Source organism: Hypomesus nipponensis, chromosome 21 (assembly GCF_054491055.1).
Source record: "Hypomesus nipponensis isolate SF chromosome 21, ASM5449105v1, whole genome shotgun sequence".
Taxonomy (NCBI): Eukaryota; Metazoa; Chordata; class Actinopteri; order Osmeriformes; family Osmeridae; genus Hypomesus; species Hypomesus nipponensis.
Genome location: NC_140381.1, coordinates 747,215 through 770,000, shown reverse-complemented (window position 1 = coordinate 770,000; position 22,786 = coordinate 747,215). Strand labels below are relative to the sequence as shown.

The following is a 22,786-nucleotide window of genomic DNA, read 5'->3' as shown; positions in this document are numbered from 1 at the left end:
CTATGTTTAAAACAATAACATAATACTCAGGATACTCTTATTACTATGTTTAAAACAATAACATAATACTCAGGATACCGTTATTACTATGTTTAAAACAATAACATAATACTCAGGATACTCTTATTACTATGTTTAAAACAATAACATAATACTCAGGATACTGTTATTACTATGTTTAAAACGACAACATAATACTTTGGATACTCTTATTACTATGTATAACAATAGTAATATAATCAATACAACAATAATAATAATAATCCAGATACTGTTTATATATATATATTAGTGCTGTCAGTTAAACACGTTATTAATGGCGTTAACGCAAACCCATTTTTTATTTTATAGTACTAAAATGAGAAAAATGATGGGATAAAAAGAAATCAGGGACATTTACATTAATCGCAAGTTAACTATGACATTAATGCGATTAAATATTTTAATCATTTGACAGCACTAAAATATATATATATATATATATATATATATTATATATATACACGCACATACATACACACACGTATAATGTAACAGTCAATACTATTACTATCAAAATAATTTTAGACTATTACTTGTATATGAATATGTAAGTTATATATTATATTTATAATTTAAATAAAATATAATCTATAAATATTGTATTGTGTATATATATTGTAGCCTTTTCCGATCCTAACCTTGCTGTTTCTCTCCATCAATCCCTCCCTCCATCCTTTCCCTCCCTCCATTATTCCCCCCACTCTCCTCAATCCTTCCCCTCTCTCTCTCCATCCTCCCTCCATCCTCCCCCCTCTCCCACCCTCCATCCTCCCCCCCTCTCCCACCCTCCATCCTTACCCCCTCTCCCTCCATCATTCCCCCCTCTCCCACCCTCCATCCTTACCCCCTCTCCCTCCATCCTTCCCCCCTCTCCCTCCCTCCATCCTCCCTCTCCCTCCCTCCATCCTCCCCCCCTCTCTTTCCCTACATCCATTCCCCCTATCCTCTAGGTTCTACTTCAAGAGAGTGAGTGATGAGTTTGACTGCGGGGTGGTGTTCGAGGAGGTGAAGGAAGATGACGCCATCTTGCCCATCTACGAGGAGAAGATTGTGGGAAAGGTGGAGAAGGTTGACTGAACAGGAAACAGGAAGTGGAACCTCAAAAGCCAGAAGAAGAAGAGGAGGATGAGTCAGATAAAGGCTGAGAAGACGAGAGGAGAGAAATGTTTCTGTTGGGGAACCAAGGAGGGAGGGAGGAAGTAGAGAGAGGGAGGGAGGAAGGAAGAGAGAGGGAGAAAGAGAGAGAAGTGGAAGATGTAGGTCGTCTCCCTTCTGTCAGAGGAGAGAAGGGGAGAGGGGTGTAGGAAGGGAGAGAGGAAGAGAGGCCAGTGGTCAAATAAGGGAAGAGAATGAGTGTTGTTTTGGAATGGAACCCAGCCCAATCCCTTGTTACCGAGACAACAGCGTTTGGTCTGGTGTCCTGTAGTGACGTGAACCAACCTCAAAAACTACAGACTTCTGATGCTACGCCAGGCATTCAGACTGAAGAACAGGTCATCCCCTAGCCAGTGTCCGCCATGTTTGTAGTTTATGGAGGGATGCGTGTGTACTCAGGTACCCTCCTGTAGTTCTGACTCACCAGAACCTGCGTGTGTAATCTCATCAGGATGGCCCTCCTCTCTCTTCCTCTCCCTCCCTCCCTCTCTCTTCCCACTGTTCTAACATTAGAACCTTCCCAGTGGACCTGCTTGTTCCACAAGGTTCTAGAACACCTCCAATCTTCTTCCAGCCTTCAACTCGGCCTAGTCTGTGTCAGATCTCTCTCTCTTTCTCTCTCTCCCCATCCCTCTCTCTATCCCTCTCCTCCTCTCACACCCACTCCCTCTCCTCTCTGAGCCTGAATGCCTGACACAACCAAAGACCATGTAGACCTGTCTCCATAGTGACAAGTGTTTGTGTGTGTCAGTGCTGTTTGTAACTAACCAATGAATCATGAGTCACCTGTCGTCCCCCCTCCCGTTTTGACAGTTTAAAGACAGGAAGTGGTTTACAGGAAGTGGATGATTCCATTCCTGACAAGCATGTTGGCTGCTGGGGACGTTGTCACCGTGACGACGGGCCATGGCGTTGGCTGTGTTGTTTCTAAGTGTCTAAACTTCCCTGGCCTTTCAAATCCACTATTTATGCCGCCCCCCTCCCCCATATTAGAACAATCTGGAACAGAGGAGGGGGGTTTTGTTTTTAATAATATGATTATTATTATTATTGTTAATCGTATTACCGAACAAGTGTCAGTGATTATGACCACGTATCTGTTCAATTTAAAAGCAGTGCCTTTTACGTCCTGAGTTGAAAGCCTTCACACGTACTCCCCTCACCCCCTGTGGTCACAATGTTTTTATTGTTAACAAGCGGGGTCATCACGTTGTTGTTGTTGATCATGATTATCATCTGTGTCTGGGTTCTGCCTCCTGTAAATATGTACATTCTCATATTTCATTTGTTCTCCAAACCTGCCCGGCAACAGTGCGCTGATTGGTGTTTATTTTGTAAGATGGTGCCATGTGGGATGCAGGGCCACTTTTTAACAAGGTACTTGGATAATAAAGAACTGTTGGATAAATACCAAGCAGTGCGCGTGTGTGTAGCTACACCACCATGCTGTTTACAGAACATTACCAACATTTCATATTTAGATATTATTTTAAATATTTTTCATATTTAGATATTATTATTATTTACATATTTAGATACATATTTTTTTTGTTTTTGGTTAAATTGATGTTTGTAGTAGGCTATTCACGTTGTTATAGCACAATACTTCAATATCAATTTTGTCTTTATGAATAAAATAGCCTACTTATCTGTTAACAGAAGTTTAATATGTTGTCGTGGAGTAGATGGTCACCGCAACATATCTGAGATTACAATCCCAGATTCAAGATTAGTTTGGTTTTTGAATAGTAGCAAATTAGTTATAGAAAAACGATTTAATTAAAAAAACGAGCGAGTGTGACTCGATCGCGCCACCTCGTGTCTTCTCGAGGACCCTTCACAACCTTCACATGTGACGTATGCCGCAAGGTCAAAGTTGAAACCTTTGGTAAGCACGTTTTGGGTCCCAGGGCAACTAGAGCGGGCGGAGTTCTCTCTTCCGACCCAACTGTGAAGCTGAAGCAGGAAAAGCGCACACAACAGCCTACCCTGGATTTCAAAACGAGAGTTGGTTCAGAAACGTCAACAATAATGAACACATTCGGTTAGTTCAGTTGACTCGGAATAATTTTCTCGGGGCTAATTTGACAATAATACGTAAGTTTATACGATTACACGTATATTACACGGGAGACTTGCCGGGACAAGACCATTATTTTATACAAGTATGAGCAGCTATTCTTAATCTTAGGCGGAATATTAGAAGAGTAAAGCCAGCCAGATATCTAGCTAGCTAGCTAGCTACTAGAGGGCTAGTAGTGAACTATCTAGCAGGGCGACAATGGATGCGCTGGAAGTTCTCCTGGATGAGGTGGCTTTGGAGGGGCTGGACGGTATAACCCTCCCGTCTCTCTGGATTCGTCTGGAGTCGAGGAAGCCGCCGTTTAGCCTCAGTCTGGACACTTGCACCAAAGATTTCCTGTGGAAGTCTCTAGCTAGAAACGCTGACGTCAACTTCTACCAGATGCCGAAGGAGAGGGCAGATGTCGTCCTGTTAGACAGGTGATGGTTTTCCCTCGCGGTGTCACTACACACATAATATTAACTCTACTGAACATTGACGATCTAACGTCGTAACTGTCTACAAATCCCTCAACTGCAAATCGGTTGTTAGCCACTGTAACTAGCAATCCACGAATGATGTCGACACATGTTGGCAGTCTAGCTAGTCTGTTTTGGTCACCCTTCCCGCAGGTTCGCCGACATCGACCCGAACACCGGAATTCAGGTGGCGCAGCAGTTCGACGGGAAATCGGACGTGTATCCTGTGCACGTGCTTGTGGACGACACTACCGGGGTCCAGGGGTCCTGTTTATACTACCATGAAAGAAAAGACGTTACTGGAGATGTTAGGACGGCAGACCTCACTCCCAAAATCACCCTGGAGGAGGCGTTTGAGCGGTGGGAGCACACACACACACTCACACTCCTAACACACACCCCACACACACTCCTCCTCACTCCTCTGTTGTGTTGTGTAGGTGGGCCAGGCGGCTGGTGGTGACGGCGGTTCAGCAGGTTAGGTTCAGGACTCTGATTGGTCCCCAGGGCGACCCGGAGCTGCAGCTCTCGGACCACTCCTACTGCATCCTGGAGAGGGTGGGGCGAGGTCGCTGGCAAGGGGAACTGCAGAGAGACCTGCACACCTGCTCCTTCAAGTACACACACACACACCTGCTCCTTCAACTACACACACATACACACCTGCTCCTTCAAGTACACACACATACACACCTGCTCCTTCAAGTACACACACACACACCTGCTCCTTCAAGTACACACACACACACCTGCTCCTTCAACTACACACACATACACACCTGCTCCTTCAAGTACACACACATACACACCTGCTCCTTCAAGTACACACACACACACCTGCTCCTTCAACTACACACACATACACACCTGCTCCTTCAAGTACACACACATACACACCTGCTCCTTCAAGTACACACACACACACACACCTGCTCCTTCAAGTACACACACACACACCTGCTCCTTCAACTACACACACATACACACCTGCTCCTTCAAGTACACACACATACACACCTGCTCCTTAAAGTACACACACACACACCTGCTCCTTCAACTACACACACATACACACCTGCTCCTTCAAGTACACACACACACACCTGCTCCTTCAAGTACACACACACACACCTGCTCCTTCAACTACACACACATACACACCTGCTCCTTCAAGTACACACACACACACCTGCTCCTTCAAGTACACACACACACACCTGCTCCTTCAACTACACACACATACACACCTGCTCCTTCAAGTACACACACACATGCACGCACACACACACACTTATAACTAGCATTGTGTTACTATTAGCTAGCTAACCTACCTTCTTAAAACAAATTTATATAACAAGATAATCCTAACACTGTGCAACAAACTGTGGTCTGATTGGACGAGACTGGTGAACGCTGTCTGACTGCGGGTTGTGATTGGCTCAGGACAGATGCAGGGAAGATGCACTACATGAGGAAGTCTCTGGTCCAGCACGGCCTGATCACCATGGAGACACATGTGACCCGCACGCCCAGCGGACAACAGCAGCAGTCCATCCTGCTGGGGCTCCCTCGCTTCCACGTGGACCGGTACACACACACATGTACACACACACGGATACGTTTGAACACATACACACGCTTGAATACACATGCACACTAGGATCTATTTTAGTATCTTACTTTCTCCCCTCCTCACCCTTCTCCCCCCCAGGAGGAGTAAGTATGACATCCTGATGGAGGCTACCTCCAACGCTCTGCTGGACTCCCACGACCACACCTCCTCCCTCATCTCCCTCCGAGACCAGCTGGTGAGACTCCTCCCTCACCTCCTCCCTCACCTCCTCCCTCATCTCCTCCCTCACCTCCTCCCTCATCTCCCTCCGAGACCAGCTTGTGAGACTCTTCCCTCACCTCCTCCCTCACCTCCTCCCTCATCTCCCTCCGAGACCAGCTTGTGAGACTCCTCCCTCACCTCCTCCCTCACCTCCTCCCTCACCTCCTCCCTCACCTCCTCCCTCACCTCCTCCCTCATCTCCCTCCGAGACCAGCTTGTGAGACTCTTCCCTCACCTCCTCCCTCACCTCGGCCCTCATCTCCTCCCTCACCTCCTCCCTCCGAGACCAGCTTGTGAGACTCCTCCCTCACCTCCTCCCTCACCTCCTCCCTCACCTCCTCCCTCACCTCCTCCCTCACCTCCTCCCTCATCTCCCTCCGAGACCAGCTTGTGAGACTCTTCCCTCACCTCCTCCCTCACCTCGGCCCTCATCTCCTCCCTCACCTCCTCCCTCCGAGACTAGCTGGTGAGACTCCTCCCTCACCTCCTCCCTCATCTCCTCCATCACCTCCTCCCTCACCTCCTCCCTCACCTCCTCCCTCATCTCCCTCCGAGACCAGCTTGTGAGACTCTTCCCTCACCTCCTCCCTCACCTCGGCCCTCATCTCCTCCCTCACCTCCTCCCTCATCTCCTCCCTCACCTCCTCCCTCCGAGACTAGCTGGTGAGACTCCTCCCTCACCTCCTCCCTCATCTCCTCCATCACCTCCTCCCTCATCTCCTCCCTCACCTCCTCCCTCACATAGGCATTGATAATTTTTAAAAATCTAGATTAAAATGGCCACTCCCACCACTATATAAATAATTGTGTGTGTGTGTATATACTGCTGTGTTTGTGTTTAGATGTATTGATATGTATTGTGTGTGTGTGTGCAGCGTGTGAATGACAGGACCTTCAAGCGTGTGTCCCAGTACATGATGGCTTCCAAGCTGGTGCAGCTGGTCAAAGTGCCCCTGCAGGAGACTGACCCCTCCACTGGACCCTGTCTCACCACCAGAGGTACACACTGCTGCTGGCTGGCTGGCTGGCTGGCTGGCTGGCTGTCTGGCTGTCTGGCTGTCTGGCTGTCTGTCTGGCTGGGGGTGGAGCATGTGCGTGTGTGTGGTGTTGGATATCATGTGTGTGTGTTGTATATCGTGTGTGTGTGTTGGATATCATGTGTGTGTGTGTTGGATATCATGTGTGTGTGTGTGTGTGTGTTCAGGTTCCCGGTCGATGGTGCGAGGTCTGAAGCTGTTGAAGCCCTACGTGAGGAAGGAGGTCCTCGTTGAGGAGGATGATGATGACGATGATGAAGATGGAACAGGAAACAGGAAGAGCCTCCCCTCCGAGGGGCGGGTCATGGAGTGTGACCTCATCTCCCAGGCCTATGGGATTGGTGTGTTGGTGTTTGCCCTCCTCGCATTTGTTGGTCAGAGATGAGAGTTGATGAAGATGCCCGCTCATTTTCTCTCTGTGCCTGTCTGTTTCTATCTTGTCCTGTGATTGGTTGTGTAAACATGTCTGTCCTTTGATTGGTTGTATAAACATGTCTGTTCTGTGATTGGCACGTCATTTGTGTCTGTTATGTGATTGACTGCTGCAGTGCTGTCCAGCGGAACCAAAGGGCTTTCCCAGAGTGCCTTGCGTTCCAGGATGGGGGTGGGTCAGCTGGAGTCTCGCATGATCTGCCGTCTACTGCAGAGAAACAACGTCATCAAGGTGCGTGTGCACTCCTGTCTGTTATATATGTCTGTCTGATATATATGTCTGTCTGATATATATATCTGTCTGATATATATATCTGTCTGATATATATATCTGTCTGATATATATATCTATATAGATGAAAAGGTGTGTATAAATGTGTGTGTGTATATGCGTGTGTGTGTCCAGGGTTTCATGGAGGATGAGGGTCGTCAACGCACCACCAAGTTCATCAGCCACCGCTACGTCAGCCAATCACACCTCCTGCAGCAGTTCACCCAGGAGGAGGAGCGGAACGAGAAGCTGCTCTCCTCTGGGGGCCCCAAAGCTGCCCCTGGGAAGAAAGGGGCCCCCAAACTTGCCCCTGGGAAGAAAGGGGCCCCCAAAACTGTCTCTGAACTGCAAGAACCCCCCAAAAGTCCCTCTTTGGAGGGTGTGGCCCCCAAACCTGTCTCTGGGGAGGGCAGGGCCACACGAGCCCGCAGCAGGGGGACCAGGGGGACATCCAAAACAACGCCCTCAAGAGAGGCCTCACCCACAACCCCCCCGGATGCAGATACACCAATCAGCTGCGAGGACGAAGGCCGAGATGGAGAGGGTGGTGGGAAGGAGGGAGCAGGAGAGAAGAAGAAGAGAGGGATGTGGAGAGAAGGGCTTCCTTCTCTTCTGAAGCAGACAACCCTGAGTTTCCATGTCTCTCAGTCCTCTCCTGCTAAGAGTGAGGACACTGCATACTAAATACTACACGCGAAATATAACAAACTACCTACTACGTTCTACATACTAGATACTAGAGACTAGATCTCCCACACTACTGATACTACCGATGTGTGTTGGAGACTTGAGAGAGAAATTATTATTTACCTGATTTCCTGCTTCATCTGTCTATCAGGTAATGTCCCACCCCCCTCCACAGCCTCAGCCAGTAAGGTTCCAGAGTCGGAGTCTCTGCCCAGTGCTGGAGAGGAGGGGGAGGGGCCTGCACCTCCCAGTCTGTCATTGGACGAGATGGTGGGTGGCACCATGGAAACCGACCAACCACAACACAGCATTCCTTTCATGGAGGACGACCCCAGACTGAAGTTGTCTGAAGGTGTAAGTCGTCATAGCGATGCAGTCGCACATCCACACACACTCACCCAAACATGAGGCAGGATTCACCAGACTGTCCTCTCCCTCTCTGTTACATCATTGGCTCCCTCCTCTCTCCCCCTGGTTCTGATTGGTCCCCAGCCCCCCAGTTCTGGTCTGTGGGGGCGGGTGGGCAGGCGTGTGCAGCGCCACCACCAGACCTACCGCCTCCTGAGGAGGAAGAACATGATCATCGAGTGCGTCCGCAGCCTGCGCGTGGTCGAGGGGCTCTTCACGTGAGCACTTCCTGCTTCCTTGTACCAAAGATTCATGGGATTTGTAGTTTAAAATGGGAACGTTGGCAGGGTGACCTCCAGTGCTGGATAACATGTTTCCCTTTCTTCTGCCCCCCCCCTCCCAGGCTGCAGAAGATGATCAGGGAGGCGGAGGTGCTGGAGGGGGTCAAGACCAGGTGCTGTAAGAAGACCATCGTCCGTCTGATCCACTGTCTGAGCAGGGAGGGCATGCTGAAGATGTTCACTACCACCATCATCCAGGATGGCCTCAGCAAGAGGGTACACACACACACACACACACACACAGGGACACACACAGGTAAATTAACAAGCATGCATTCAAGTCTCATTTCCTCTCCTCAGGTGGACTTGATAGTCCATCCCTCCATCTCTCAGACTGACCCCATAGTGAAGAGCGCCATAGAGCAGGTCCGCTTCCGCCTGTCCAGCTCCTACACAGCTGCTCGGTAGGAGGGGGGAGAAGGAGGGGGGAGAAGGAGGGGGAGAAGGAGGGGGTAGAAGGAGGGGGTAGAAGGAGGGGGTAGAAAACACAGGATGTTTATAAAGGAGTTTCTGCGTTCTAGCTGAATGATTGTTCTCTTGATTTTCCTATTCTCCCTCCCTCCCTCCCTCCCTCCCTCCCTCCCTCCCTCCCTCCCTCCCTCCCTCCCTCCCTCCCTCCCTCCCTCCCTCCCTCCCTCCCTCCCTCCCTCCCTCCCTCCCTCCCTCCCTCCCTCCCTCCCTCCCTCCCTCCCTCCCTCCCTCCCTCCCTCTCAGGGCTCAGGCAGAAGAGGGAGGGAAGGAGGGGGGGAGGGGGAAGGAGCGAGGGAGCGAGGAGGAGGGAGGGAAGGAGGGGGGGAGAGAGGAGAAGGTGAACAAAGGAAAGAGAACAAAGAAGTTCCAGAAGAGTAGGGAGGAGATGGACAAGTACAAACCCACTACCGGTACGTATGCATGTGGTATGTATGTGTGCACGTGTGTTGGGGAGTTAAAAGCCACCTACTTATGGGTAGTTAAGAATACTCAGGTTAATCGTTAATATCATCACAACTCTCTCCATCACTCTCTCATCCTTTCTCTCTCTCCTCTCTGTCTTTATCTCAGTCTTACACAGGGCGCTTGCTGTGACCCCTAGAATGGAGCCTACTAATCTCTTTCTCTCCCCCCCCCTCTTCCCTCCCCCATAGTTAAGGGGCTCAGCAGGTGTCTGGGGTACCAGCCGAAGATGCATCGTTTGCGTCTGGTTCACACCTTCCTGTGGTATGTCATTTACGGACACCCCCACCGCCACACGCCGGCTAATCCCCTTGCTGGCCCCGCCCACACGCCAGCCAGTCCCCTCGCTGGCCCCGCCCACGCACCAGCCAGTCCCCTCGCTGGCCCCGCCCACGCACCAGCCAGTCCCCTCGCTGGCCCCGCCCACACTCCAGCCAGTCCCCTCACCTGCCCCGCCCACGCGCCAGCCAGTCCCCTCACTGGCCCCGCCCACGCGCCAGACAGTCCCCTCGCTGGCCCCGCCCACGCACCAGCCAATCCCCTCGCTGGCCTCGCCATCGCCCAGCCGGTCACAGAGCCCGCCCCCACCTGCCAGCAGGAAGTGAGGTCGCCTGTGGAGAAGGAAGGGGCAGAATTTCTGGACTCGTCGGAGCTCGGACACTTTGACCCCCATGTGAAAGGTGAGAGGTCACGCTGTGGTCGCTATGACAAGTGTATAGTGTGTAGTGAGAGTATATAATGTGTGTTTGTGTATAGTGAGAGTATATAATGTGTGTACTATGTGTCCCCAGTGTATAGTGAGAGTATATAATGTGTGTACTATGTGTCCCCAGTGTATAGTGAGAGTATATAATGTGTGTACTATGTGTCCCCAAGGTATAGTGAGAGTATATAATGTGTGTACTATGTGTCCCCAGTGTATAGTGAGAGTATATAATGTGTGTACTATGTGTCCCCAGTGTATAGTGAGAGTATATAATGTGTGTACTATGTGTCCCCAGTGTATAGTGAGAGTATATAATGTGTGTACTATGTGTCCCCAGTGTATAGTGAGAGTATATAATGTGTGTACTATGTGTCCCCAGTGTATAGTGAGAGTATATAATGTGTGTACTATGTGTCCCCAGTGTAAAGTGAGAGTATATAATGTGTGTACTATGTGTCCCCAGTGTATAGTGAGAGTATATAATGTGTGTACTATGTGTCCCCAGTGTATAGTGAGAGTATATAATGTGTGTACTATGTGTCCCCAGTGTATAGTGAGAGTATATAATGTGTGTACTATGTGTCCCCAGTGTATAGTGAGAGTATATAATGTGTGTACTATGTGTCCCCAGTGTATAGTGAGAGTATATAATGTGTGTACTATGTGTCCCCAGTGTATAGTGAGGAGATGACCTGGAGGAGGTTCGTTCCTCCCTCTCCGCTCCATCAGGAGTTTGGTCCAGGCTGGGCCCTGTCCTCCGACACCCTGCTCTGCCTGCCTCTCTCCATCTTCACCCAGATCATCCAGATCAACTTCACGGTATGTACACACACACACACACACACACAGGCATTCCTACATGCACACATTCATAATTGTGTATGTGTGTGTGTCTCCAGATAGAAGGCTTGGACGCGTACCTGAGCGACCCAGAGAAGCAGCATTATCTCATCAGGTTCCTGCCCTCCAGGATTCAGAGACAGCTGCTGTTCAAGCGGTACACACACACACACACACACACACACACACAGTACACACACACACACATCCACACACACATCTCAGACCTTGTCTCAGCCAGTGAGGTGTGTCTGTGTGTGTTACAGGAAGTACATCTTCAGCTTCCACGAGAGTATGCAGAGGCTGGTCTTCATGGGCTTGCTTCAGTTCAGCCCCACAGAGAAGTTCCAGGACAAGGACCAGGTACACCTACACCTACCTGTCTGCTCTATACACCTACCTGTCTGCTCTATACACCTACACCTACCTGTCTGCTCTATACACCTACCTGTCTGCTCTATACACCTACACCTACCTGTCTGCTCTATACACCTACCTGTCTGCTCTATACATCTACACCTACCTGTCTGCTCTATACACCTACCTGTCTGCTCTATACATCTACACCTACCTGTCTGCTCTATACATCTACACCTACCTGTCTGCTCTATACATCTACACCTACCTGTCTGCTCTATACATCTACACCTACCTGTCTGCTCTATACATCTACACCTACCTGTCTGCTCTATACATCTACACCTACCTGTCTGCTCTATACATCTACACCTACCTGTCTGCTCTATACATCTACACCTACCTGTCTGCTCTATACATCTACCTGTCTGCTCTATACATCTACACCTACCTGTCTGCTCTATACATCTACACCTACCTGTCTGCTCTATACATCTACCTGTCTGCTCTATACATCTACCTGTCTGCTCTATACACCTACACCTACCTGTCTGCTCTATACATCTACACCTACCTGTCTGCTCTATACATCTACACCTACCTGTCTGCTCTATACACCTACACCTACCTGTCTGCTCTATACATCTACACCTACCTGTCTGCTCTATACATCTACCTGTCTGCTCTATACATCTACACCTACCTGTCTGCTCTATACATCTACACCTACCTGTCTGCTCTATACATCTACACCTACCTGTCTGCTCTATACACTTACACCTACCTGTCTGCTCTATACACCTACACCTACCTGTCTGCTCTATACACCTACACCTACCTGTCTGCTCTATACACCTACACCTACCTGTCTGCTCTATACACCTACACCTACCTGTCTGCTCTATACACCTACACCTACCTGTCTGCTCTATACACCTACACCTACCTGTCTGCTCTATACACCTACACCTACCTGTCTGCTCTATACACCTACACCTACCTGTCTGCTCTATACACCTACACCTACCTGTCTGCTCTATACATCTACACCTACCTGTCTGCTCTATACAACTACACCTACCTGTCTGCTCTATACACCTACCTGTCTGCTTTATACACCTACACCTACCTGTCTGCTCTATACACCTACACCTACCTGTCTGCTCTATACACCTACACCTATCTGTCTGCTCTATACACCTACCTGTCTGCTTTATACACCTACCTGTCTGCTTTATACACCTACACCTACCTGTCTGCTCTATACACCTACCTGTCTGCTTTATACACCTACACCTACCTGTCTGCTTTATACACCTACCTGCCTGCTTTATACACCTACACCTATCTGTCTGCTCTATACACCTACCTGTCTGCTCTATACATGTACACACCTTCTGGACTGTTGTACCTCTGCTCTCCTCCAGGTGTTTCTGTATCTGAAGCGTAATGCTGTCATCGTTGACACCACCTCCTGCGAGCCTCACTATTCGCTGGCCAGCCCGATGCCAGGGCGACCGTTTGAGAGGCGGAACTACTGCTTCCTCACGGCCGACGATGTTGACAACTACTGGTTTGACCTGCTGTGTGTCTGCCTCAACACTCCGCTAGGTACACACACACACAGACACACAGGTATCCAGGGGTCTGCTGTGTGTCTGCCTCAACACTCTGCTAGGTACACACACACACACAGACACACAGGTATCCAGGGGTCTGCTGTGTGTCTGCCTCAACACTCTGCTAGGTACACACACACAGACACACAGGTATCCAGGGGTCTGCTGTGTGTCTGCCTCAACACTCTGCTAGGTACACACACACACACACACACACACAGACACACAGGTATCCAGGGGTCTGCTGTGTGTCTGCCTCAACACTCCGCTAGGTACACACACACACAGACACACAGGTATCCAGGGGTCTGCTGTGTCCTCCAGGTGTGGTTGTGTGTGTTCACCTCCGGTGTGTGTGTGTGTGTGTGTTTATTTCAGGTGTCATCCGACCAAAACGTGTATCCGAGAAATCCATGAGCTGTCAGGAGGAGGAGCCAGCGGTTACCACGGATACCACAGAACCCTCTGAGGTTCCATGGACACCAAAACGCAACGAGTACCAGAGACTGTTACACACACTCAGGTACACACAGACACACATACACCTGTTATACACTTACACACACACCTGCTGTATACACACACAAGTGGCCTGGAAGTTTGTGTGTAAGTGTGTGTTTCTACGTGTGTGTGTGTGAGCAGGGGCAGCAGGGAGGTGTGTGATGAGGCCGTGGTCCCAGGGGACGGCCGGGGGGCCGGGGGGCTGGACTCTGACTTCTACAGCCACCTGAAACGCAACTGGATCTGGACCAGCCAGCTGCTGGACAGGAAGAGGGTACACACACACACACCACACACAAACACAACATGTATTACAGAATGTGTTCTTCAGTTTTCGCTCACTTAACGGTGTGTGTGTGATAGAACAATGCCTGTGAAGTCAGCAGCACCATCAGATTGAAGAGTCTCCTCAACAAACAGTCTTTCAGCTGGGCTGCCAGGGCTGGTGAGTTACTGTGTGTGTGTGTGGTGAGTTACTGTGTGTGTGTGTGGTGAGTTACTGTGTGTGTGTGTGGTGAGTTACTGTGTGTGTGTGTGGTGAGTTACTGTGTGTGTGTGTGTGGTGAGTTACTGTGTGTGTGTGTGTGGTGAGTTACTGTGTGTGTGTGTGTGGTGAGTTACTGTGTGTGTGTGTGTGGTGAGTTACTGTGTGTGTGTGTGTGGTGAGTTACTGTGTGTGTGTGTGTGGTGAGTTACTGTGTGTGTGTGTGGTGAGTTACTGTGTGTGTGTGTGGTGAGTTACTGTGTGTGTGTGTGGTGAGTTACTGTGTGTGTGTGTAGTGAGTTACTGTGTGTGTGGTGAGTTACTGTGTGTGTGTGGTGAGTAACTGTGTGTGTGTGTGTGTGGTGAGTTACTGTGTGTGTGTGTGGTGAGTTACTGTGTGTGTGGTGAGTTACTGAGTGTGTGTGTGTGGTGAGTTACTGTGTGTGTGTGTGGTGAGTTACTGTGTGTGTGTGTAGTGAGTTACTGTGTGTGTGGTGAGTTACTGTGTGTGTGGTGAGTTACTGTGTGTGTGGTGAGTTACTGTGTGTTTGGTGAGTTACTGTGTGTGTGGTGAGTTACTGTGTGTGTGGTGAGTTACTGTGTGTGTGGTGAGATACTGTGTGTGTGTGGCTGTGTATTTATGTGGGTGTGTTAGTCTATGTATTAATGCCTGTGTGTGTGTGTTCCAGGTTCGACCTTCCCAGGCTCTCTGACCAATAAGCAGAGCTTGATATCCCTATTGGAGGAAAAGGTGACCGTTGCCACGGAGCCAGCCAGTAGGAACCAGCAGGTGAGAGGCGGAAAGAAGAGGGAGCGGAAACGACCAATCAGGAAGCAGGTGGCAAAGGTCCCGCCCAAGATTAAGAAAGGTGAGTTTTATTGACAGCCACACCCACCAATTGCAGTTGTAATGGTGTGATGGTTGTATATGGATTATATTAACATTTAGTCATTTAGCAGACGCTCTTATTTGTGTGTGTGTATTGTGTGTGTGTGTTTGTATGGTGTGTATGGTGCATGGTGTGTGTGTGTGTATGGTGTGTATGGTGCATGGTGTGTGTGTGTATGGCATGGTGTGTGTGTGTGTGTGTGTGTATGGCATGGTGTGTGTGTGTGTGTGTGTGTGTAGTGGTGGTGCGCAGGCCTGCCCATGACGAGGCAGACCGCAGAGCTCTGAAGAGGATGACCCGGCGCAGAGTGGTGTGGACCCTCAGAGAGGACTCCTTCCTCATGCTGTGTAGCGTGGCCTCTCGCCTGCTCAACAGACAGGTACACACACACACACACACACAGAATCATCAGTTGTATATGAGCTTTGAGTTGACCAGGTGTGTGTGTGTGTAGCTGCGGCGCCCCTTTGTGCCGTACTGTGAGGTGAGGGACCTGCTGCATGCTGACCTGTCTGAGGCTCTGGATAAGACCTCCGTCGCCATCGCCCGCCGCACACGCTACATCATGAAGAACCCTCACACACACCTCAACTACAGGTACACACACACACCTCAACTACAGGTACACACACACCTCAACTACAGGTACACACACACCTCAACTACAGGTACACACACACCTCAACTACAGGTACACACACACCTCAACTACAGGTACACACACACACCTCAACTACAGGTACACACACACACCTCAACTACAGGTACACACACACCTCAACTACAGGTACACACACACCTCAACTACAGGTACACACACACCTCAACTACAGGTACACACACACACCTCAACTACAGGTACACACACAACCCAGTCTCCCAGTGACCTTGTGTGTGTGTGTGTGTGTAGGATCTGTCTGGCGGAGGTCTCTCAGGACAGCTCTCTGATGGACATACTAGACAGGAAGAGGCCCAGGAACCCTAACGATGCCACGGTATGGGGCTGTTTGTGGACCTGGAGTTAGACCTGGAGTTAGACCTGGAGTTAGACCTGGAGTTAGACCTGGAGTTAGACCTGGAGTTAAACCTGGAGTTAGACCTGGAGTTAGACCTGGAGTTAGACCTGGAGTTAGACCTGGAGTTAGACCTGGAGTTAGACCTGGAGTTAGACCTGGAGTTAGACCTGGAGTTAAACCTGGAGTTAAACCTGGAGTTAAACCTGGAGTTAAACCTGGACCTGTTCACACTACAGCTCATGTTCTACATCAAACTCAAGTATTGCAAATGTGTGCGTGTCTCGGTGCGTGTGTTTTTTCTGTGTGTGTGTGTGTTCCAGGAGTGTGCTAATGCGTTTCGACAGCTGGTGGTGTTGCTGAGGCAGAAGTTCAGCTCTGCTGCCGTCACTCAATCACACACCATCCCCACCTCCAAACAAGCGCTGTTCTCAAGGTGCACACACACTCCCAGGCTGGACTCTCAGGGTGGATGAACACGCTTGGAAGTACATTGTGTGTGTGTGACTGTGTTGCAGGTTTAAGGTGCTGATCATAGACCAGGGCAAGGAGAGGGTCCTTAGAGACAACCTCAACTGGTGAGAAACACACACACACACAGATGGGCCGGAGGTGATAAACACATTGACACCTGGCTTAACACAATATATAACATGAATGTTTGGTCTGGGAATGTGCTGTGTGTGTGTGTGTGTGTGTCAGTGTTGAGGACATCCACTCCCTGGTGTTGAACAACCTGATCCAGAGCACTCTAGTCATGTCCAACACCCAGATGAAGAGCTGCAGATCCTTCCAGGTACTCACACACACACACATGCGCGCACACACACACACACGCGCGCGCGCAGACACACCTCCAAACCCCCTGTTCACCCCCTGTCCCCCAGACGTTCCACATGTACAGCAGGTATGGTCAGGAGCTGCTGTGCCAGGCCTTCCTCAGCTGCAGGAAGAACGGCCTGGTGAACCGGCGCCGTATCAACCAGCAGGGGGGGCCCAAGAAGAACCGTGCCCTGCCCATTCTGCCCATGTCCTACCAGCTGTCCCAGACCTACTACAGGTTAGATACCCTCCTACCAGCTGTCCCAGACCTACTACAGGTTAGATACCCTCCTACCAGCTGTCCCAGACCTACTACAGGTTAGATACCCTCCTACCAGCTGTCCCAGACCTACTACAGGTTAGATACCCTCCTACCAGCTGTCTCAGACCTACTACAGGTTAGATACCCTCCTACCAGCTGTCCCAGACCTACTACAGGTTAGTTACCCTATCTCAAACTACCCCTACTTACCTCAAACTACTCCTCTACAAAGTTCCTGGGTTCTAAGGTGTTCCTGGGTTCTAAGGTGTTCCTGGGTTCTAAGGTGTTCCTGGGTTCTAAGGTGTTCCTGGGTTCTAAGGTGTTCCTGGGTTCTAAGGTGTTCCTCTCTGCAGGTGTTTCGCCTGGCGTTTCCCTGCAACACTGTGCAGCGAGGCCTTCCACTTCCTGGAAGCCCTCAGAGAAAACAAGACAACAGACCACCGACCAATGACATTGTTCCACAACAAGACGGTGGACAGGGGGAGTGGAGAGAGACTGGAGGAAGAGGAGAGGATGGAAGTGGAGAGAGACCAGGGAGGGACTGAGAGAACATGTAAGGTGAAGGGAGGAGGAGGAGGAGGAGGAGGAGGAGAGGGGGATGAAAACACAGAGCCAGAAGCACCCAACAACCAGGAGACATCCAGAGACAACCCATCTCTCCAGCCCTCCCTGCCCCAGACGGAGCTGCCTGTCCTGGGCCCGGCACCAGCGGCTGGCCCCCTGGAGTCCCTGGAGCCTCCGGATGAGGAGGGCATGCTGCAGTTTCCTGTGGGGGCGACGGGGGGCGCGGTGCTGGCCTGCCTCAGCCTCATGACCCTGGGCATGCTCAGTGTGTCTGTGGGGATTCCCAAACACATCGTTGTGGTCGACTCCAGTCTGGTGGACACAGACTCAGTGAAGAGGAGGTAGGGCACACACACACTAATACACACACAGAGATACAGTTTCATTATTTTAGTAAGTGTTATTGAGTATCACCTGGTCTCTTCCCATCCCCCTCTCCTTCCTCCCCCTCTCCCCCTCTCCTTCCTCCCCCGCTCCTCTCCTGTCCTCTCCTTCCTCCCCCTCTCCTTCCTCCCCCGCTCCTCTCCTGTCCTCTCCTTCCTCCCCCGCTCCTCTCCTGTCCTCTCCTTCCTCCCCCTCTCCTTCCTCCCCCTCTCCTTCCTCCCCCTCTCCTTCCTCCCCCGCTCCTCTCCTGTCCTCTCCTTCCTCCCCCGCTCCTCTCCTGTCCTCTCCTTCCTCCCCCTCTCCTTCCTCCCCCTCTCCTTCCTCCCCCTCTCCTTCCTCCCCCGCTCCTCTCCTGTCCTCTCCTTCCTCCCCCTCTCCCCCTCTCCTTCCTCCCCCGCTCCTCTCCTGTCCTCTCCTTCCTCCCCCTCTCCTTCCTCCCCCTCTCCTTCCTCCCCCGCTCCTCTCCTGTCCTCTCCTTCCTCCCCCGCTCCTCTCCTGTCCTCTCCTTCCTCCCCCTCTCCTTCCTCCCCCTCTCCTTCCTCCCCCTCTCCTCTCCTGTCCTCTCCTTCCTCCCCCTCTCCTTCCTCCCCCTCTCCTTCCTCCCCCTCTCCTTCCTCCCCCTCTCCTTCCTCCCCCGCTCCTCTCCTGTCCTCTCCTTCCTCCCCCTCTCCTTCCTCCCCCTCTCCTTCCTCCCCCGCTCCTCTCCTGTCCTCTCCTTCCTCCCCCGCTCCTCTCGTCCCCCAGCATGGCAGCGCTGGAGGAGGAGGAGGAGGAGGAGGGGGGCAGGCGGGGAGGGTCCCAGTCTGAGCATGCTCAGTTGCGTCCCAGCTCCCACACTGGCCTGCTGCTGCTGCGGGGGTGCTGGCCGGCCGCCAGCATCAACCTCCGGCAGCTTAGCAACAACGACTCTGTGGTGGTGGAGAGCTGCAGCGTCAAGCTGAAGCTACGCAGCCAGCCTGCACACACGCTGTTCACACCAGGTACACACACACACACACACTGTTCACACCAGGTACACACACACACACACACACACTGTTCACACCAGGTACACACACACACACACACACACTGTTCACACCAGGTACACACACACACACACGCTGTTCACACCAGGTACACACACACACACACACTGTTCACACCAGGTAGGTACACACACACACACTGTTCACACCAGGTACACACACACACACACACACACTGTTCACACCAGGTACACACACACACACACGCTGTTCACACCAGGTAGGTACACACACACACACACACACACACACTGTTCACACCAGGTACACACACACACACACACACTGTTCACACCAGGTACACACACACACACGCTGTTCACACCAGGTAGGTACACACACACACACACACACACTGTTCACACCAGGTACACACACACACACACGCTGTTCACACCAGGTACACACACACACACACACTGTTCACACCAGGTACACACACACACACACACTGTTCACACCAGGTACACACACACACACACACACACACTGTTCACACCAGGTACACACACACACACACACACACACTGTTCACACCAGGTACACACACACACACTGTTCACACCAGGTACACACACACACACACACACACACTGTTCACACCAGGTACACACACACACACACGCTGTTCACACCAGGTAGGTACACACACACACACACACTGTTCACACCAGGTACACACACACACACACACACACACACACTGTTCACACCAGGTACACACACACACACGCTGTTCACACCAGGTAGGTACACACACACACACACACACACTGTTCACACCAGGTACACACACACACACACGCTGTTCACACCAGGTAGGTACACACACACACACACACACACACACTGTTCACACCAGGTACACACACACACGCACTGTTCACACCAGGTACACACACACGCTGTTCACACCAGGTACACACACTAACACATGCAGTTTACACCAGGAACACACCCTCACATGAACCCGTGTTGTGATTGGTTGATTGTCTCTCCCTCCCCCTCTCTCCTACAGAATGCCCCCCTCTAAACTCCTCCCCACAGGGATCCTCTCTGCTGCCTCCCTTCCTCACCCGTCCTGTCCGGCTCCCCTCCTCCCCCCCCCTCTCCTTCCCTGAGAGCTACACCCCCCAGGACCTGGCAGCCAATCAAGAGCTGCTCAAGGCTCTGCAGGAGGCGGGGCCATACGGAGTGGAGGGGCGGGACTTCCTGTTGGCGTTCGCACACCTGCAGGAACCCAGGGACGGACGCACACACACACTACAGCAGTACATACAGGTAAACACACACTACAGGTACACACACACTACAGCATTACATACAGGTACACACACACTACAGCAGTACATACACACACACTACAGCATTACATACAGGTACACACACACTACAGCAGTACATACAGGTTAACACACAGTGCTCAGTCTGACCTTGTGTTGTTCTGTGTACCTGACAAATAAAAGACTTGAACTTGAGGTACCCTCTCCCATTCACTCCCCTCAGCTTATTCTTTGTGCATCCTTCCTCCTCCTCTGCTTGGTGCAGGACCTGCAGGAGGCGGGGCAGGTGTTGCAGTTGGGCGGTGCTTCGCTTCGGCTGGTCCTACTGGCCCATGCTGAACCCTGGCTACTGACCACCACCCAGAGAAGCCAGCCGGACCAGGACCAGGGATCGCCGCTTGGGGAGAGAGGCAGGAAGAGGGGCCTGGAGGACAGAGAGGACCAGGGGCCACCTGGGAAGAAAGTGGCCAGGGAGGGAGAGGGGAATGAGGGGAGAGACAGAGGGGAGGATGGAGACGGGATGGAGGGAGAGGGGGGGGAGCAGAGTTGTGGAGAGGAGAGAGAGAGGGAGAAGGGAGGGATGGAGAGAGAGGAAGACCAAGGAGGAGAGGAAGAGGTGGAGAGGAGAGAGGAAGGAACCTCCAGTCTGACCAATCAGAGAGCTGCAGCAGAGGATGATGGGTAAGGTCAAAGGTCACTTGACTGGCCAATCAGAGCACTTCACTGCTGATCACTACCAGATAAGTTCCAGTCACTGATATTCAACCCTTTTTCTCCTCTCCCCTCCACCTCTCTCCATCCACCTCTCTCCATCCCCTCCCTCTCTCCCTCTCTCTCCCTCCCCTCCCTCTCTCCCTCCCTCCCTCTCTCTCTCCCTCCACATCTCCCCCTCCCTTTCTCCCTCCCCTCCCTCTCTCCCTCCCCTCCCTCCCTCTCTCTCTCCCTCCCCTCTCCCTCCCCTCCCTCCCTCTCTCTCTCCCTCCACATCTCCCCCTCCCTTTCTCCCTCCCCTCCCTCTCTCCCTCCCCTCCCTCTCTCCCTCCCCTCCCTCCCTCCCTCTCTCCCTCCACCTCTCTTTCCCCTCCCCACCAGCAGGGGTGTGTGTGAGGAGGTGAGGTATGTGTCTCGTCCCTGGAGGATGGTGGACGGCGGTCTGAACCGGCCCACCCTGAAGGGCATGCTGGAGGCAGTGCTCTACCACATCATGACCCAGCCCGGCCTATCACAGCGCAGCTTACTGGAGCACTACCGACACGTCCTCCAACCTGTGGTGGTGTTGGACCTGGTGCAGGTGACACACACACAATATACAAACATATATACATATACACACACAACCATATACACATTGCACACATTAGATACACACTAACTCAGGATCTCCTCTCCTCCAGACCCTGGTGTCTCTGGGCTGTGTAAGGAGGAGGTTTCTGGCCAGCAGGCCGCGCCCCTCTCTGTTCTCCCGGCCGTGCCCCGGTGGGGGGGAGGGGGTGAGGGGGGAGGGGGGGAGGAGGGAGGGGGGCTGGGGGGAGGAGGAGGGACAGTTCTATGAGGCGTCGGTGGACGGTTGTCTACGTTTGGGCCAGCTGTTCCCCAGCGAGAGCAACTGGAACCAGTGTGCTACCTTATCCCAGCTGGGCCTCAGGTAGATACGCTATTGGCTGAGACCAACACAGGAGGATTTCTTATTGGCTGAGACACTGACCCTGACCCAGGAAGGCTTCTGATTGGCGGTGTTATTCTTTAGCTAACTTAATATTTCTCATTATTTGTTGGTTCAGATGTTTTTTATAAGACAAGGAAGTCTTCAGAAAGATGATTTCATCATATGTTGTCATTGTTTACAGCGGTTAAATATATTAAAGTTTGAACAAAAGAATTAGTGTGTCTGATGGCTGTGTTCTTTGGGGGTGGTGCAACTAGGGCTGGGGGCCACGCCCTCAGAACTCTGTCACCCGGCAACCAACAACAGTGTAACAAGATACCAGTTGTTCTGCCCTGAATACATTTTGTGTAACCAATTCTAAGTTTATGAGTACTTTTATTTTGGAAGTTATGCAGAAGATATTTTGACTTTTTTGTTACATAAATAGAATGAAACTGTCATTCAACTCATTAACAATAAAGTTCAAGGTGTTGAAACGTGTTCGTCGGAGCGTTGACCGGAGGAGTTGGATTATGTGAATGTTTCTGTTTTGGGCCAATTAAAAATTTGGTATAAATCAATAGTTTACACATTGTTCTTACCTGTAAACGTAAATATTACTGTACGCCCTGGAGAAGAAGCTGACCCCCTCGGTCATCATTTTATAATTTGCACTCTGTTTTTAACCAAACTTAATGAAAGAGAATCTTCCTGAGATTAACAAGCATTTGGCGCAGGAGAGAGATGATATTTATGAAACTATTAAG

General features: G+C 51.2%; 2 protein-coding genes across 11 annotated transcripts in view; both read left to right on the top strand.

Moving 5' to 3' along the window:
- The window catches only part of LOC146237229 (axin-1-like), an 11,328-nt gene extending 8,721 nt beyond the window's left edge, over nt 1-2,607 (top strand). For all 4 annotated transcript variants that reach the window (XM_084685727.1, XM_084685728.1, XM_084685729.1 and 1 more), the window contains exon 13: nt 993-2,607. In XM_084685727.1, the coding sequence (XP_084541853.1) occupies nt 993-1,119 (127 nt within the window). In that variant the 3' untranslated portion in view covers nt 1,120-2,607. The remainder of the gene's footprint in view (nt 1-992) is intronic.
- Nucleotides 2,608-3,091: 484 nt separating this feature from the next.
- gtf3c1 (general transcription factor IIIC subunit 1) lies at nt 3,092-22,256 on the top strand. Of its 7 annotated transcripts, none has more exons than XM_084685090.1 (36): nt 3,098-3,699; nt 3,892-4,098; nt 4,179-4,355; nt 5,182-5,325; nt 5,450-5,546; nt 6,448-6,571; nt 6,777-6,950; nt 7,158-7,273; nt 7,448-7,976; nt 8,151-8,353; nt 8,492-8,625; nt 8,751-8,904; nt 8,989-9,092; nt 9,403-9,569; nt 9,813-10,301; nt 11,001-11,146; nt 11,227-11,324; nt 11,434-11,530; nt 12,952-13,135; nt 13,522-13,666; nt 13,786-13,918; nt 14,008-14,089; nt 14,818-14,997; nt 15,258-15,397; nt 15,473-15,615; nt 15,929-16,013; nt 16,355-16,467; nt 16,550-16,609; nt 16,734-16,827; nt 16,919-17,091; nt 17,469-18,020; nt 18,808-19,043; nt 20,110-20,372; nt 20,640-21,055; nt 21,467-21,665; nt 21,769-22,256. In XM_084685090.1, exons 1-36 carry the CDS (start codon nt 3,479-3,481, stop codon nt 22,021-22,023), a joined length of 6,834 nt encoding a protein of 2,277 aa, XP_084541216.1. In that variant the 5' UTR covers nt 3,098-3,478; the 3' UTR covers nt 22,024-22,256. The 7 variants fall into 7 exon arrangements, with proteins under 7 accessions (XP_084541222.1, XP_084541216.1, XP_084541217.1 ...); XM_084685091.1 differs by having other exon boundaries at nt 3,099-3,699; nt 21,470-21,665; XM_084685092.1 differs by lacking the exon at nt 6,777-6,950 and having other exon boundaries at nt 3,099-3,699.
- The last annotated feature ends 530 nt before the right edge of the window (nt 22,257-22,786 follow it).